This window comes from Diceros bicornis, chromosome 10 (genome assembly GCF_020826845.1).
Source record: "Diceros bicornis minor isolate mBicDic1 chromosome 10, mDicBic1.mat.cur, whole genome shotgun sequence".
Classification (NCBI taxonomy): Eukaryota; Metazoa; Chordata; class Mammalia; order Perissodactyla; family Rhinocerotidae; genus Diceros; species Diceros bicornis.
In genome coordinates, this window is record NC_080749.1 from 51,648,084 (window position 1) to 51,666,865 (window position 18,782).

The 18,782-nt window shown below is 36.6% G+C and overlaps 1 protein-coding gene across 1 annotated transcript in view; it reads left to right on the forward strand.

Moving 5' to 3' along the window:
* Positions 1-14,013, forward strand: part of UBR3 (ubiquitin protein ligase E3 component n-recognin 3) — a 240,214-nt gene extending 226,201 nt beyond the window's left edge. Inside the window, exons 36-39 of the mRNA XM_058549221.1 lie at positions 4,325-4,504; positions 10,391-10,600; positions 11,177-11,316; positions 11,621-14,013. Of these exons, the coding sequence (XP_058405204.1) occupies positions 4,325-4,504; positions 10,391-10,600; positions 11,177-11,316; positions 11,621-11,738 (648 nt within the window). The 3' untranslated portion in view covers positions 11,739-14,013. The remainder of the gene's footprint in view (positions 1-4,324; positions 4,505-10,390; positions 10,601-11,176; positions 11,317-11,620) is intronic.
* The last annotated feature ends 4,769 nt before the right edge of the window (positions 14,014-18,782 follow it).

The following is an 18,782-nucleotide window of genomic DNA, read 5'->3' on the forward strand; positions in this document are numbered from 1 at the left end:
AAATGTGTGGGAATTAAGCAACATACTTCTCAATAACTTGTGTGTCAAAGCAGAAATCACAAGGAAATTAGAAATTATTTAAAATGAGTGAAAATGAAAACACAAAGTAGCAAAATTGTGGGATGCAGCTAAAGTAGTTCTTGGAGAGATATATCTTCAAATGCTTATGTTTAAATAGAAGAAAAATCTCGAATCATTTATCTAAATTTCTACTTTTTGAAGCTAGAAATAGAGTAAATTAGACCCAAAGCAAGTAAAAGAAGGGAAATTACAAAACCCAGAGCAGAAATCAATGAAGAAATAATGGAGAAACAGTCGAGAAAATCAGTGAGTCCAAAATCTGATTCTTTGCCAAGATCAATAAAATGGATAAACCTAAATGTCAGGAGCTCAGCTGAGCTGGAAGAGAGAACTGAGGTGCTAGATGTTGGAGTAGCTGATTAAAGCAACAAGCCAAAAATGAAAGAATTAAGCCTTTAATCACTTACTGATGATGGTATAAGCTAGAGGCTAAAACCAGAGAACACACCAATTCCACTGTTCCATTTATACTCATGGAATGAAATGGCACATTGGTCGAGGATCAAGTGGATCAGTGCAGATGTGGCCATCTATTGAGGGAGCCCCAAACAAAAAGTTCTGACAGTTTTATGGACTCTGAGGTAGAGAGGCGGTGAGGGAGGAAAGATAGGAGTGGAAAGGTACTGGGTACTGAGTCAGAGTGGGGAAAAGCGTCTTCAAGGTTTCCCCTTCTTCCCTCCACAATGTGGCCTCGACAGAGGCACTGAAGAGACTCCTGCCAAAGGCCTCAGATAAAAAGGCATAGGAATAAAGGCATCAGGGCTAGGAATGTAAATATGTTGAAGAGCGTGACTGGCCAGAGGGACCTGAGACCTTGATTGCAAATACCTTCAGAGATTGCAATGCATTGGTTGTGTACCCACTCTGGTATAGGAAGGCAGTTTTCATCCATGAGGCCTGCAAAATAAAACCTTGGCAATTGCCTATAGTTAGGCCTGAAAAATCACACATAGGCTTTTAACCAGGAGCTGGACTCCTCACTAGATTGATGAGAAAAAAAAGAGAGAAGGTAGATATTACCAATATCAGGCATGCAGGAGGAAACATCCCTACAGAACCATAAGAGAAGATTATGAATAACATTTGCCAACATATTTGAAAATGTAGATGAAATGGGCAAATTCCTTGAAAGATACAAATTACTAAAACTAACTCAAGAAGAAACAGAAGATCTTGAATAGATCTATATCAAGTAAGAAAATTGATTTAGTTATTAAACTTCTATGATTTTATCCTTCCAGAGAAGAAAAGTCAGCAACTTTATACCAACAAAGATAACGGTGAATTCTATGAAAAATTTAAGGAAGAAATTGTATCAATACTATACAAACTCTTTCAGAAAACAGAGAAAGAAAGAACACTCCAAACTCATTTGATGAGGCTGGTTTTACGCTGGTGCCCAAACTAGGCATCACGAGAAAAGAAAAATACAAATCTGTATCTCTCATGAACATAGAAACAAAAGCCTTAACAAAATATTAACGATACAAAGGATAATGTACCGTGACCAAATGGGTTTATCCTAGGAATGTACAATTTGTTCTACAACAGAGAAACCAATTAATGTAATTCACCATATTAATAGAATAGTTTTTTAAAAGCATATGACTATTTAAATAGTCAACGACAAAGTATTTGACAAAATCCAATACCCTTTCCTGGGAAAAACACTAAGAAAAACAAGAAATAGAAGAGAATTTCCTCAACCTAATAAAGGGCACCTATAAAGAACCCATAGCTAACTTCAGACTTAATAGTGAAAGATAAAAAACTTGCCCCCTTGGATCAGGAACAAGACAAGGATGTCTGCCCTCATCACTTCTTTTCAGCAATGTATTGGAGGTTCTAGAAAGAGCAGTTAGGCAAGAAAAAGAAATAAAAGGCATCTAGATTGGAAAAAAACAGTCTCTTTGCAAATTAGATGATCTTATATGTGGAAAATCGTATGGAATCTCCAAAAGAACTATTAGAGCTAATAAACAAGTTCAGCAAAGTTGTAGGATACATGATAAATGTACAACAAAATTAATTGTATTTCTGTGCACTAGCAGTGGGCAATCTGAAAATGAAATTAAGAAAGTAATTCTATTTACAATAGGGTGATGAAAATATTCTGGAATTAGATAGTGGTGACAGTTGCACAATTTTGTGAATATACTAAAACTCACTAAATTGTATACTTTAAAATGGTGAATTTTATGGTGTACAAATTATATCTCAATTTAAAAAATATGTTGAGAAAGGACATGTATTAAAAACACATAAAGAACTGTTATAACTCAATAATAAGAAAACAAGAAACCTAACACAAGTTGGGCAAAAAATCTGAACAAGCACTTCACATAAGAATATATATATGATTGAACAACAAGTACATGAAAGGTGTTCAACATCATTGTGATTACAGGAGTAGAAATTAACGTCAGAAGTATTGGTGAGGATTTGGAGTATCTGGAACTCTCACTCATTGCTGGTGGGAAAACAAGTAGTATAGTCAAATTTGCAAACAGTTTGGCAGTTTCTTTAAAAAGTTAAGCATACACTTACTGTACTACCCAACAGTTCTACTCCTAGGTATGTACTGAAAGAAATGAAAACACATGTCCATATAAAGAATTTTAGATGAATGTTTACAAAAACCTAATTTGTAGTAGTCAAAAACTGGAAACAAACCAGAAGTCCATCAACAAGTGAATACGTGAACAAATGTGGAATATCCATGCAGTGGAATACTACTCAGCAATAAAAAGGAATGGGCTACTGATAGACACAATAATATGAATGAATCTCAAAATATTATGCTAAGCAAAAGAAGCCAGGCTCAAAAGACTACCTACTGTGTGATTCCATTCATATGAAATTTTTTAAAAATCCAAAACTATAATGGCAGAAAGCAGATCAGTGGTTGCTTGGGGCCAGGAGAAGGGGTTGGGATTGATTGCATTGGGGCACAAGGGAATTTGGTGAGGGGATGGAATTGTTCTAAAATTTTATTATAGCAATGGTTGCATGACTGTACATTTACCAAAATTCATTAAACCACATTTAAAGTGGATGAATTTTATGGTATGTAAATTATACCTCAATAAAGTTGCTTTTGAAAGTGCCTTCTTTATGTAGCTATATAAATGGGGGATTTGTGGCCCTTCATTTCTAGAGATTTTTAAATTAACATCTTTTTCAGCCTGTATATCACTTTGCTTTTTCATCTTTATTTCGTCGTTGTAGCATATTTCAGAGTTTTTACTTAGTCTACCTAATTAGAACAGTTTTGCAAGCAGATGTTTGTTGAATGTCTACTATGTGCCAAGCGCTAGGAGGACAGAGCTCCTACTCCCTAGGGCTACTCCCACAGTCTTAAAAGGAAAGGCTGGCTTATTTTTAAAGTAATTAATAGAAAATGTAAATGCAAGAACAGAAGTGTTTACAAGGTATGGAAGGATTAATTTTATCTGAATTGACCTACGTAGTCTAAGGTCTCATTAAGTGGGGTCAGGGAAGCTGGAATTTGAAGGATGGAATTGATCCAGTGGACAGGGGAAAGTAGACATACTAGCCTCCTAAATGATTTTTTCAGTTAAATCAAGAGGGATTGGGGGTATATTTTGGTGTTTATAAGACTAACAAACTCCTTTAAAAATCAACTTTTTGGATATGAGTCCTTGAATCACTGATCTTCCTGGTTCTTTTATAACTGAGTAGAGCTTCGGATTGGCTGGCACTTAGATCACTCAAGTTTTTAAAAACTCCACTCTCTTTTTAAAACTGACTTTGTTCACTCTCCTTGAGGGTCTGCACAAGTTATTTAGCACTGCCTCTTGTGAATTCCATGTTTCTACTATTGTTTTTCATCTACGCTGACAGCCTATGTCTTTTTAACCAAGGCTTTCCTTTTGCCCCAAATTAACATTCACTTTGATAGAGTAGCTATGTTCTATAGACTGTGTTCATCAGATATGGGACGACACTATTTAAAAAGTAAATGTATAAAGGAGGCGGATGCTATGGCACTTGGGAGTTAAATTTCAAAGAGAAATAATGTGGGGATATTTGGATATAACAGCTGAGAACCTTTTTCACTCTTATTTGCTTTTCTTATTCCTTTCACTTTTCTTTAGTTGACTCAGTTAAGAAAGTTTTCTTACTGTCCAGAAGTAATTGATGAGAACAACACTTAAAATATCCGTAATGGGAAATGTTCTTGATGAAATGTCTTGAGAATTTTCTATTTCATGTCTAAAAGGAAGAAGAAGAATTTTCAGTTCTTTCGAGCTGCCTGGGACTTCTGCCAACATTTTACCAAACAGAACATCCATTCATCAGTGCCTCCTGCCTGGATTGGCCAGTTCCAGCATTTGATATTATATCTCAGTGGTGTTTCGAGATAAATTCATTTACTGAACGACATGCAGAACAAGGAAAGGTATGTAGAAGAGTAGTATTCACTTGCCATAGTGGTAGTATGCTAACAGATGAGAGAATAATGAAGAACTTAAAATTTCAGGCCATCTGTTCTTGGCAGCATTTATTAAAGTAGTTATATTAAAAAAATGATTTAACATATAATATTTGTATATGAGTATAAAAGCAGAAATATTTCAGTTAACAAACCTAAGTATGTTACTTTTGGTTTGTTTTAGGTCATCAGGTTTTTACTGAATACCTTAAATAATCGCAGTACTAGACTTGCAAGATACGAAGGAATTTTAAAATAGACAAGGAACTTGTAAGCTTATTGGAAAGAGAACTGTCACATAAAAATCAAAGATTTGGACTAGCAGATCTAAAAGGTCATGTCTCTTAACTTTAAAATTTGCTGGGCCTAATCTGCCAGCTCAGCTGGTAAAATGTTTTGTGCTGGAGTTGAGTGAATTGGAAAGGTTGAGTGGGGTCAGTGGTGGGTGGCTATGGATGCCATGGTTTGGTGCTCAGACTTTCTTCTATAGCTAGAACTACAGGTTTTGAGAAATGGAGTAATATGATGAAAGTAGTGTTTTAGAGAGGTAATTCTTTTTTTTTTTTTTTTGTGAGGAAGATCAGCCCTGAGCTAACATCCGTGCCAATCCTCCTCTTTTTGCTGAGGAAGACCGGCTCTGAGCTAACATCTATTGCCAATCCTCCTTTTTTTTTTCCCCCCAAAGCCCTGGTAGATAGTTGTATGTCGTAGTTGCACATCCTTCTAGTTGCTGTATGTGGGACGCAGCCTCAGCATGGCCAGAGCAGCGGTGCATCGGTGCACGCCTGGGATCCGAACCCGGGCCACCAGTAGTGGAGTGTGCGCACTTAACCGCTAAGCCACAGGGCCGGCCCTAGAGAGGTAATTCTAGTGACTTTTTTTTTTTTTTTTTTTTTGTGAGGAGATCAGCCCTGTGCTAACATCCGCCAATCCTCCTCTTTTTTTGCTGAGGAAGATGGCCCTGGGCTAACATCTGTGCCCATCTTCCTCCACTTTACATGGGACGCCGCCACAGCACGGCTTGCCAAGCAGTGCGTCGGTGCGTGCCCGGGATCCGAACCGGCAAACCCCGGGCCGCCGCAGCGGAGCGCGCGCACTTAACCGCTTGCGCCACCGGGCCGGCCCTCTAGTGACTTTTTAACAGATAAATTGAAGTAAGGAAAGAGGGAAGCCAGACATTATTTTGGTGGTGAAGAAAATCTGGACTGTTGTTCTGATAGTGGGAATTACACAGAATGTAACCAATGAAAGAGACATTTGAGAAAAATATATAGGACTTGGTGATCAGATAAACATAACTTTTAAGATCTTGAACTCAAATCATTAGAAGAGTAATAACTAGTATACATAGTTCTGATAGGAACCTGCTCCTGCTTAAACACCATTGATGATGTCCCATTGCCTACGGAGGAAGATAGGGACTCCTTGCGTGGCATTCAAGGATTTTCACTAACTTGCTTGCCTTTCTAACCTCATTCTGTACCACTCCCCTGCCACCACCTTGCTCAACCCACAAAAGAATGTGGGCTTTATGTTTTCAAATGTCTGTGCTTTTGCCTATTGCTGTTACTTTTATCTAAAGCAACCTTCCTACCTTTCTGCTGTTGAATTAATCACCCGTCAAGGCTGCCAAGATAAATGTTACCTCCTCTATAAAGCTTTGTCTGATAGTCTATCTTCCTATACCCCCTCCCTCTGTTGTGCTGTACGACAGTATTTTTGCTATTGTGTTAAACTGTTGCCATGTTTATCACTTTTGTTTGTTTAATATGTTGGAATGGGGGCTCCACAAAGCAAAAATTGTTTCTTATTTATCCTCAAATCCCTAGTTCCTAAAAGTGCCTGATATAGACTAGTCACCTAATAAATATTTGTGGAACAATTAAGTGGTAGGATGATGTCATTGGCAGAAATAGAACTGATGAAAGGGGAGCTAAGTTTCAGGGAAAATGAGAATTTTAATATTAACATCAAAAGGACAATAAAAAATTAGTATTTCAGATGGACATGTCAGACTAGAATTAATTTTTAAAACATTGAAGTGAATAATAAAGTCAAGGTAAGCATAAATAATAAATGTCTCTGCTTTTGTTCATTTCCATTTTTTGTTGAAATCCTTAAAAAGATATCTCATTTTATACCTTTTTTTTCCTTAAAGGAAAAGGAAATTCAAGATTTGAACCTTGTGTATCATGTCTAAAAATCTTTTTCCTGTCTAGTAATTTCTTTATTCACAGATTTTAGCTAGAATCTGAAGTTAAATTTTGGTGTCTGAAAACCTACGAGGAATGACTTGGAGTAGGAGATGGGTATAATTGTAGAACTGGGACAGGAGAAAAAGTGATGAACATAGTTAAAATTTTTTGTCTTCATATGAGCCATGGGTTAAGCAATAGATAAAAATTAACTAATTTGATAGTGTAAGAGCAAGCCTATATTTTAGATGAATGATTATTGGTGTGGACATTAATGGAAAATAAGAATTTATCATTTAAAAATATTTCATCTTTTTGTAAAATTGAGTAATAATTATTTGTTTTAGAGTCAGAAGAGTAGACATTTATTTCTATTTATGCAGAATTTTTACCAGTTATTTGAGTGCACCCTCAATCTGACCTACATTCCTCCCATCCCTGCTCCACTCTGTTCTGTATTTAACCCTGCCTCAGACCCTAGGTCAATCAGATTTTCTTTACCAGGAATTTTAAATTTGAATAGAGAGACTTAGCAAGATAGTGATTCGAACTGAATGGTCCAACAGTAGTACCTTTGAAAAACAGCTTAATTTACTTCTTCTAATTTTTTGTATCAGTAAAAGTTCTTTGGTTGCAAATATACAGTTGGGTTGCAACTCTCTGATCTGTTTTCTCTGAAGTGCTACCAGTGAATGACTTACGCCTCAGTCGCTTTCCTTCCTTCCATCTGTGTGTTCAAGATTCAGATTCCTGGGAGATAGAATTTGATTAGCCTAATTTGCATCATATGTACACCCCTGTGATGGGCAGGATCTTGTGATGGGGCACCCCCATCAGACCTGTATGAAGCAGGAAAAGAGGTTATTTTCCAAAAGGACTTGTAATGCTGTTAATACAAAAAGATAGATAAGGATGCTACACAAATTGAAAAAAACACTGGTGGCCCACTACCTTCACGTCTTACCTTCCTGACACATAGACATCCTTCTTCTCATTCATAGAGTTTCACTCCTTCCCCTGTTTGGAATGATGTAAACATCCCACTTACAACCACAGATGCATCCACCACTTTCCCAAATATGCAACCTGAAGTCACATCCAATAGTTATATCACTGGCCCTCCCTGAATCCAAAAGTTCTGGGAGATGTCCATTCCTTCTGTGATTTGTTGTACTCATACCCTAATGGCCTGGAAAATTTTAATTAGCACCTACTCACCCTGAATTCAATGAAAGGAGAGGAAAGAGAATGAAAAATGTATGCCACAGCAAGCAAGAAAATTTTATAAAGCTATAGCTACTATATGGTCAAATATGACTTCTTCTTTTGCCTTCTTTAACTAGCATCTCAACTGATTGGAATTGTTTGACCAAGGATGTGACCCAGACTTTGTTCTGAGAGGTCTCAGCTTCTGGTGATTGGTGTTGTCTTGCTTATATAAGGCTGTAGTAGTTTTGTGTTAAATTTTTAACTTTTAAGCTTGGGACATGGTGGGGGGATGAGAGGGGAGAGTCTCTAAGTTCCAAACATACTGCTACCAATTGTATAGCAATATTTCTATTCCTCTCAATAGTCAAGATCAGTCCCTCCAAACAATGCTGTAAGCCATTCCCTTTCTTCTCCTAGTGGTGTGGGGAACCCAGAATGATCAGATAACATTTAGTTTCTAATTCAGCAGAACTATTATTATATTCCCTGATGGAGGATAGTATACAGCTTCCTTCAGATGGTACTAAAACCACAGAAGAATCCAGAATAGCAAGGAAATCGAAATTAAAGACAATTGTTAGGTGTAATCATGAGACAGGCCACAACCACTTTCCACCCCCTGGGTCCTGAACCTGTACGTTGCAGCTGAGAGAACGATCACCCGTATATACTGGTTGCTTGTTTAGACCATATACCTCATTCAGTAGGAGCATATACTTCATTCTATAGGTGTTTTCTTCTAGCTGGTGCCATCTAAAAATCAGCAAAGTAGTTTATCATTTAAAAGACCAGTAATTTTTTTCAGATGATTGAGTATATGTTAAGATCAGTTAATTCCGTAGACATCTACCTATTGCCTTATATCTTTCTTTATGAAGAAAATTCTTTGATTAGAGGCCATGTGGCATGGGCTACTGGGTAATTTACAATCTAATCTAGATAAGTATCAAGTTCAGTGAGGATAAATTGTTTTTCCTTCCACTGATGGAAGGGTTCCAGTATAATCACTCCATTACAGAATATGCAATCTTTGGAGTTCAGGGTTGGACACTGAGTACTGGCAAATAGCATATTGTAAGCCCATATATTGTCCTTATCCTTGTTATTGATAAACACCAAGCTAGCTACTTAGTTACTGCATTGACTTAGTTGGATTATGGCTGTAGGTAATTTGAGATGATCGCCATATAAGTTGCCTGCCATCTATATAATTTCTTAAAATAATAGATTCATACTATGTTTTATCTATTTTAAATGTTAGGTCTGGCACCATGACCTAGTGGTTAAGTCCAGTGTGCTCCACTTCAGCAGCCTGGTTTCGGTTTCTGGGCACAGACCTACACCACTTGTCAGCGGCCATGCTGTGGCACCAACCACATACAAAATAGAGGAAGATTGGCACAGATGTTAGCTGAGGGCGAATCTTCCTCAGCAAAAAAACAAAAACCAAAAACAAACAAAACAAAACGAAACGTTAATGGAGTAGCATCTAGAAAAAAGTTAGTGCTATTACCAGTATTTTTATACAGCTGCAAATAATGAATAAAATATACCCTGCAGGGAAATTTAACTAATTTGATATTTTTTTTCATACTTACAACAGAAAATTTATGAAAAGAGTTGTAGCCCCAGCACTTATGGATACAAAAGATTTTAGCTTGAGGTATAAGAAGATTTTATATCTTCTAGGAGGGAGACTGTAGATTATTAAGTATTGAAATAGAACTAGTGAGTTATAACTATGACCTTTCCTAAAGAAAAAGCCAATGAATTATTTATCTGAGAAAGGTCAAAACTTGGTTTTTAAAAATATGTAACTGTTTAAAATTTTACATTAAGCATATTTAGAAACAAGTACATCTAGATATGTTTTTCATGCATGCTTAGTCATATTTAATATTTTTCTTTTAAAGTAATAACAACTTTGGGGATGCTTAATCTAAAAACTTGCATCATATAGTAATTGGAAACTACGTTAAACTGGAGAATAGAAATTGTTGAAATACTATTTTAGTCATTTGCAAAATGGAAATGAGAAGAGTGTTAATAAAGAAAATAAGCCAAATTCTTGTAGACAGATTTTTTTCCTTCTTTAAAAAAAGATCTTTTAAAAAATAAGTATTTAAGGGCCAGCCTGGTGGCGCAAGCGGTTAAGTGCGCGCGTTCCGCTGCGGCTGCCCAGGGTTCGCTGGTTCAGATCCCGGACGGGCGTCAACGCACCGCTTGTCAAGCCATGCTGTGGTGGCGTCCCATATGAAGTAGAGGAGGATGGGCATGGATGTTAGCCCAGGGCCAGTCTTCCTCTGCAGGAAAAAAAAGAGGAGGATTGGCAGATGTTAGCTCAGGGCCGATCTTCCTCACAAAAAAATAAAATAAAATAAAAAATAAGTATTTTGTGTTAGTGACTTAAATACATAGGACTAATGAATATTTTTGGATAATATTTTAGGCCTTGCTTATCCCAGAGTCAAGATGGAAATTACCACACCTACTACAGTTGCCTGAGAATTATAACACCATTTTTCAGTACTACCACAGAAAAACCTGTAGTGTCTGCACCAAGGTTCCTAAAGATCCTGCCGTTTGCCTTGTTTGTGGTACTTTCGTATGCCTGAAAGGACTTTGCTGCAAGCAACAAAGTTACTGTGAATGTGTATTGGTAAGCAATAATATATAATAAAAGATTTATGAAAACTCGAATTTCATATCACATGGAAATGTGATATATATATGGTCAAGCGAGCTCTTCAAATTTGACTGCTCTTTGAATTAAATACACAATACGTATAAGAATTTGGTTCGTGGTTTTTCGTTGTTGTTCTTTTGAATCCAGAAGGGTAAAAAAAACACACCTGAGGGTTTGAGTGAGTAAAACCTTTCTTAATTGCAATTCCAGTTCCTCTCCCTACTCCACTGCCCTTTGATGGTGCATACTTTTAAATGTTGTGCTATGCAACAGCAGTCAGATATGCTGTTATAGATGCTATGCTAGGCTCTGAATTAGGTTTGGGTTGGCTCTTAATTGCTTTCTCAGATAATTCTTACCCAGATTCCTCCTAATGTATTATTAATAAAGTGTTAGGAATGAGATTATAAGTTTAACTTAGAGAAAATCTTATTAAACATTTAAAAAATATTTCTGTATTATTTAGAAGACATTTAACTAAAGCATTCTTGATTTTCTTATAAAGTCTATTTGATTATGAAGTTCATTGATGTGTTATTAATTTTTTAGCATTCTCAGAACTGTGGTGCTGGAACAGGGATTTTCCTTTTGATCAATGCATCAGTGATTATCATCATTCGAGGCCACCGCTTCTGTCTCTGGGGTTCTGTGTATTTGGATGCTCATGGAGAGGAAGACCGGGATCTTAGGTTAGATGTGCATGGGTATATCCAGTTGTTTTATTAAAGTTTGGTCGGTAAGAACAATGTGCCATTCCTGGCTTTGTAATTGTAATAATTATTATTTTTTATATTAAGAAATTCTGACAGTCATTAATTTAGAGCTGTTTCTAGTTTTTGAGCTATTTTCCCCATCAACATGCTAAGGGAACATGAAATAAACCAAATTACTAAGTGAGATTTTTGCCATAAAGAATCTATTAAAAAAGAAATGTGTCTGAAATCTTCATTGTATTGTATTATTTTTAATACTTTTTTTTCCTTTTTATTCCAGGCGAGGCAAGCCTCTCTACATTTGTAAGGAAAGATACAAAGTTCTTGAACAACAGTGGATTTCTCATACTTTTGATCACATCAATAAAAGATGGGGTCCACATTACAATGGGCTGTGACTCACCGCCTCAGCATTGTATTATATCATCATTTTCATTAAGAATTTATCAACAATAAGCTTTACCTTAATTTGAGGATTAACGCTTTTGCTGAGGGAAAAAAAGAAAACGTATATTATAAAGCCTTTCCAAAATTAGGTGCTTGGTAATCACATTAATGGTATAATAATTTTTTTAAAAAGTATCTGGAGAAGATAACAAGTAACAAATTAAATCATTCTTTAGTGGTCATTTTTTTTCAAGTCCATAATTAATAAGAAGCACAACTTGTTGACAAAATCATTTAAAAATGATTCTCCCAGCAATGCATATCAGCTATTCATTGATACTAAGAGTGGGTGTGATTTATTTAAAATTTTACTGCTTCTTTATATTTATATGTTTTAATTTGCATCTGCTAAACTTAATGCATCTTTTCCTTCTGCCATTCTTGTGTTGATTTGAGATTTTTGCTGTATGTAATTAGAAAAAAATGTAAAACATGATTTATGTGAAATATTGTATAGTAAAAGTTGGTCTAATAGTAGAACTTTAAAATTTTTTCTTATTGTGAGGAATCTGTTAAAAGTTTAAGGCTTTGCTGAAAACTTAATTCATTCTCAGGAATTTCATAAATATTCTCCGCAGGTAAATAATTGAAATAGTTGTAAAATAAATAGATAGCTGCTGTTAATATAATACAGTACATTTTGGGGGCATATGTGTGTTTGGGAGGGAGTCCTTAAAAATCAAAATTTGCCATTTCAGTTGGATGAATTAGTAGAGGTAGCAACAAGTAAGTTTTACTACAAAATCAAAAGTTTTAAGAACGTACACATGGCAGATTCTGATTCTGTGCATGCCCCCTTTTATTACCAGCTAAGTTTTTTTTTAAATGATTGGATTGGAAATGCTCAGACTTCCCCACAAATGCAGCATAGTTTTGAAACTTTCTTATCAGCTCAAGAGGTTCATCTATATTGTATTTGTGCAGTGTAATCACTGCTCTTTCTGCTTGGTATCCTAAAAGAAAAAAAAAAAGGCTCAGTGGTGATGACCCTCATAAATGAGCCATGCATCTGCGTTCTTTTTAGAAGCTGCTGTGAAAATTAATTTATGTTTGTAGGGTTTTTAAATCAGTAAGAATGGGAATGATTGAGCTAAAACCCACTCTATAAGTAGAGAAGGAAGATTACAGAAAAGCATGTTATATATTGCTACCAAGATTTTTCTTCCAGATGATTCAGTAATTTGGTGATTATTTCATATATAGTGCTATCAAGCAATTCCTGGTACTTTGGACTTCCATGGCGTGTTATATAAAATTACATTTTTACATGTAAAAATAAGCTAAAAAAATCTAATGATAAAATATAAAAATAAAGTCAGATCTATGTTCTAAAAATTATTGAATGACATTACAGAATATGAAAGTGGACATTAAATGATGGCCTTGCATTAAAATAGAACAGAACAGTACATATTCAAATATGTTCAGAGAGTCAAAAAATTACCTATCGCTCTACAATAAAATACATGGAAATAGCTTGCTATTTTTCTATACGTTTCCAAAATATTAAGATAACTTTCTGAAAGGCTATAATGATTCTGTTTAACTAAATAGCTGTCCTTTCCAACACATTGCTACTTTTTTAAATACTGTATCATAAGTTCAGCCTGTCATATTTTTTGCATCGGTCATTATGAATACCAGACCATTTGTAAGTGTGGGTGAAGAGCAAAATGCTAATTTACATCTGTAGTGAATACCGTTACAGGATTCATGAACTTGAATAATTCTACAGTTTGAAATTCTGATGCTATATATACATGGTATAATGTATTCAGACTTTGATTACTACATATTTAAAATGGAATGTTTTATGGTTGTGCATATGGATGTGAAGTGAAAATATTAGCCTTAACATTAAAATTTGGGTATTTGATAGTGTTTATTTTAATATTGGTGAATTAGTCACCAGTAAATTTTAAAAAAGCACTTGGTTGAAAATTGTACTTGAATACATACATGCATGCTGCTAAACTAGAACTTTAATTTTTTCCCCCATACCTTTTATAAGTCCCATTTATAAACCCACTTTTAAAAATAACAGGTCCAAGTTAGAGTGGTGTGTGTATATTATTCAAAAAAACGTACTGGTGTGATATCTTGTATGAATGATCATTTAAATACAGTACATTACTGTAGAAGCTAAATCAATCTTGATAATTAAGCAGAAATTACAAAATAGGAATAATCAACATTGTAAGATATGTTAATAAAAACCTACTGTCATTTGGTTTGTGAAAGGTCCTTAAAATGTTTAATGCTTGCATGTTTTTCTTTTTTTTCAAAGCTGTTGACAGTAATATATGTAAGTGAGCATAGCCAAAAAGATGAAAGCGTAACATAACTAATAGTTGCTTTAAGGTAGAGTTAAGTATAAAGGGTTTGCTTTTCCTTTTACCTTTTATATTCAGAACTAGTTCCTGTTTCTTCTATCCTTGTCTCATAATTAATGCAAAGCCTTTGCTAAGCGTGTGTGTTTTTTGGAAGGGGGAGTGAAAGAAACAGGTGTGCAGATCTGAGGAACACTGCCATGATCCTTGTTGCTTTCTGAAAATTCCGAGCTAAACTTCAGAAATCTGAAGTGCTTTAAGATAATGTTTATTTTGAGTGGTCTGTGGTCTTGTTTGAGTTGACAGTCCTTGCCCCTACCCCTCTATCCTCTTGCTCACCAGCCAGTTATCAGCTAGGAATCCATTTGTGTTCGCAAACGTTTCTTTCTGTTTTATGTATTTTGATATTTATTGATTTCTGTGACTGAGAAAAGATGCTGACTAAAAGCACTGAAGGCTTGGAGGTAACAACAGTATGAGAGGAGATGTGGCCCAAGAATCTATGTACCGTCTCTAGGCTTGTAATTGCTAACTCTGAAGTTCCTGTTGTTGGCTTATATTTGAGGTCATGTTGAACGACAACAAAAACCAAAACAAAACAGCATTTAACCAGTAGAATCAAATCATCGAGACAAGATACAGTCACTGGTGGTTATGCCTGATACTTGATGGTTAGTGGGAAACAGACGACTTGTGACTGTCTCAGTCCCACTCCCAACACATAGTTCTTTCCTTTAACTTTATGATCTGGCTGGATGATATCAAGCTCTGCTTAGTTCATCAGGGATACACTGGAGTAGGCAGAAGGATGGCAACATGATCACCTCTCTATTTATGACACTTCAAGCTCCCTTGATAATGAGGCACATCAAGTATGGAAGAGCTATTATTTACCATCCCAGTGTACAGTAATCAACTAGCAGTGGGTGAATGTGACTCTAGCTGATGGCACACAATGAAAAGGCATAATGGAATTATATAGAGCTGTCTTTGTGTGAGTTAATTAACATAAGATGAGGCTATACTAAAATTGATGTGGCAGAGCCAGAAAGTATAGGGTCAGGAGCACAAATGAAGGCTTCAGCTTGAGGGGAAGGAAAAGGGACAAGAGAACAGAAAGAAAGTCTAGAGCAAAGTAAGAGGATTCATATCTGATTCTCTCTTATTTTGATCACAGGATCAGGATCATCTGTTGAGAGTGAGCAGGCCTATTATTTCTGGGGGCTAGGTAAGTGGTAAAAGTTTAGACATATGATAGGAGAGAATAGGCTAGAAATAAGGAGAAGCACCACGGAAGTCATATTGAGAGCTCAGTAGGGTTAGAAGCCATAACATTTTAATGGAATGAATTAGAAAGTTTCCATGACTTTATGGAGCCCCTGAGATCAGCAGTGTAGGACCTGAGGATAGAAATTAGGCTACTAAATTAATTCATGATTTGGGGATTAGAGAGGTGGATACAGTGTAAGGTGGTAAGAGAATGAGGGGTGCTGGTTGAAATGAGTGTGAGGTCCATGCTGGGTAAATTGAGGGATATAGGATTGGAAGTCACAATAAGATTTAATGAGCAGATTTAATGCCAGCTTTCAAAGTTTTCTTTCAAAGTTATAAAATATTGCCTTAGTGTTGAAGCATTTGAATTCATTTATTCAGTAAATATTTGTTGAGCTCCTCCTATGCGCCAAGCAATGTGCTAAATACTGGAAATCCAATGGAAAAGAAGCCAGATAGTCCCTTCTCTCACATAGCTTTTTATGTGATTAATGTTACAAATGGTGTGGGGAATGGGGAGGGAGAATGGAGTATAAGGTACTGTAGAAGGGACCTCTGAATCAGATTTGGGAAGTATGAGGAGGCTTCCAGGGGGTAGAGATGTCTAAGATGATCCTCAAATACTGTGTAGGAGATATCTGGGTGAAAGAGGAGGTGTGGGGAGTAGTGTTTCAGGCTGGTGTGGGGAATACCATTTGCAAAGATTCAGAGTTGAAAGAGAACTAGTAGTTACAGACCTGAAAGAGAATCATTCTGACTTTAATATAGGTTCTTTTGAGAAGTAAGTAAAACCTAAATTACAAAGGGTTTTATAAGCCTTCTAAGGGTTTTAGACTTTGTTCAGAGAGCAGTGGGAAGCTATTTTAGGCCTTTAGATAGTAGAGTGACATAATCAGATTTGCATCTTAAAAAAGTCAGTCTGGCTGCACTGTGGAGAAAAATTCAGGGTGGGAAGACCTGGTAGGTATCTACTGAAAGAGTCCAAACACAACGTGATAGTTGGGTCAAGTAGGGAAGTTGTGGTGGAGACAAAAAGAGGTGGACAGTATCAGAAGAGGTTGGACAGAATTCAGTAGGGTGAGGGAGAGCAAGGAATCTTTATTAAGTGCCTAGTCTATGCCAGATACTAAACTAAATGCTGAGGATACCACACTGAACAGACAGAAAGAATTAGTGTCTGCCTACAGTGTAGTGGAAAACAACACTAAGTATGTAACTACAAGTAAATGTGTGTTATCAGCAGGTTAGGCAGAGGGCTATGGAAAGCAATGGACTCATTTAGTTTGGGGAGTTCACAGAAGGCCACATGGAGGAAGTGATGCTTAAGCTAAGACTTGAAAAAAGGGTAGAAGTGAGCTAAGTGAAGGAGGGAATGGGGGAGGGCGTTCTCAAGGATATAGCACATAAGCCCTGAAATAAGCATGAGCAGGGTACACTCAAGAAACTGAAAGAAGTACAGTACAGTTGACGCATTGAAAACAGGAGTGGGGTGTGTGACAAGAGATGATGCAGAAAAGATAGGCACGAATCAGATCATGGCCTCTTGACTCATGTTATAGATTTGGGTCTTAAGGGCAGTAGGAAGTCATTGTAAGAGGTGAAGTAGTGCAGTAAATAATCAGATTGCAATATTTAGTAGATCAGTATAGCCTCAGTTTAGAGCAGAGGTCAGTGAACATTTTCTATAAACGGCCAGATGATTTCTGTCACAACTATTCAACTCTGCCATTGTAATGCAAAAGCATCCACAGACATAGATAAGTGAATGGGCAGGCTATGTTCCAGTAAAACTTTGCTTACAAAAACAGGCTGTGGGCCATAGTTTGCCAACCCTTGGTGTAGAGAATGAGAGGACAGGAACAGGAAGATTTGGGGAAAAAACCCAAAACATTCGGGCAGGTAATTTAGCAGCCAGAGGAGACATGAAAATGGCTTGTACTAGGGCAGTGACAGAAGCCTCTTATGTTCAGGCCTGATGGTTGGTAGTGTTATTTCATGAGTTAGGAAATGGTGAAAGAGGATCAGGTATAAAGTTGAGTGTGATGTGTACAGATTTTGATATGTTGAGTGTGAGGCTCCTATAGGTCACCCAAATGGGTTTGTCTTAATTGACAGTTGGATTTGAAGGCTGGGCACTCAGGATAAAGTTCTGGAATGAAAATCTAGATTGAGGAGTCATCATGTACAAATTGTAACTGAAGCTATGGAAATGAATATCATCCAGAGAGAAGAGGGTCTGTGACAGTACTCTAAAGAGCATCTTCATTTAGATACAGGTAGAAGATGATGAGCCTAAGGACAAGACTGAGAAGGAGAAGAGTGGCTGATAGGGAGGAAGAAAAGCAAGTGAAATCCTAGAAGGAAGGATATTTTAAGAAAAAGAAAGTGGTAAACAAATATCAAGTGCTCCGGAGAGGTTAAGTGAGATAAAAGCTAAAAACGTATTCATTGGATTTTGTGACAAAGGAAGTAATATCCTTGATGAGGATAGTTCTGGTGAAGAGGTAGAGGTAGAGGCCAGAGTATAGCCTCTGGAGGTGAGAAAGTAGAAAATTGACAATGAAGTGGAGAGGTAGAACACAATTTTCTAACTCTCCCTAGCATGGCCAGGACTTATTCCTGTCTGCAGGACCCTTGGACGTGTTTGCATCAAAACCTACTTCCAGTTAGTTTTTGCTTTTATTCAGATGGTGTGTTTACCATCTGAGTCTAGGCCTTGAAGTCAGCAGACCTGGGTTTGAATTACCTTTCTTCACCTCAGTATATTAGTTAGGAATGTGCTCTGTTTCAAACATCAAAAAACTGACTAAACAATGGCTTGAAGAAGTGTGGGATTTCTTAGTTTCAAGCAAAAGGAAGTCTGAAAGTAGGCAAACCAGGAAGGGACAGCTGCGCACGGAAATCATTATGGATCTAGACTCCTCCTGTTTTCTTTCTCTGGGTTGTTAGGTTATAGCTTTCGTCCTCATGGCTTCCAGATGGCTGCCAAGAGGATGAAAGTAAGATGGCTACTAACTTTATTTTCTAGGCAGGAAAATAAGCCAAAAGCTTCTTCCTAAGGCTTTGTCTTTTAGCAAGAGAAGCCCTTTCTCAGCACACTTTTACATACATCTACTTTTATATACATCACACTGTCAGGTGACCACTGCTAAATGCAAAGAAATCTGGGAAGGTAAGTGTTTTAGCTTTTGAACCTCTATGCTAGAGGAATACAAGGGGAAAAAAAAGGATTGTGAGTGGCTTTTAGATAGCTAATTCAATGTCTGCCACACTTTGGTTTTTTATCTGTGCAATGGAGACATAAGCTAATATGATGATTAACTGAATATAGACACTTCTTGCTTCTAGTAATGGCAGATTAAGTGATTCAGACTGTATTAGTTATCTATTGCT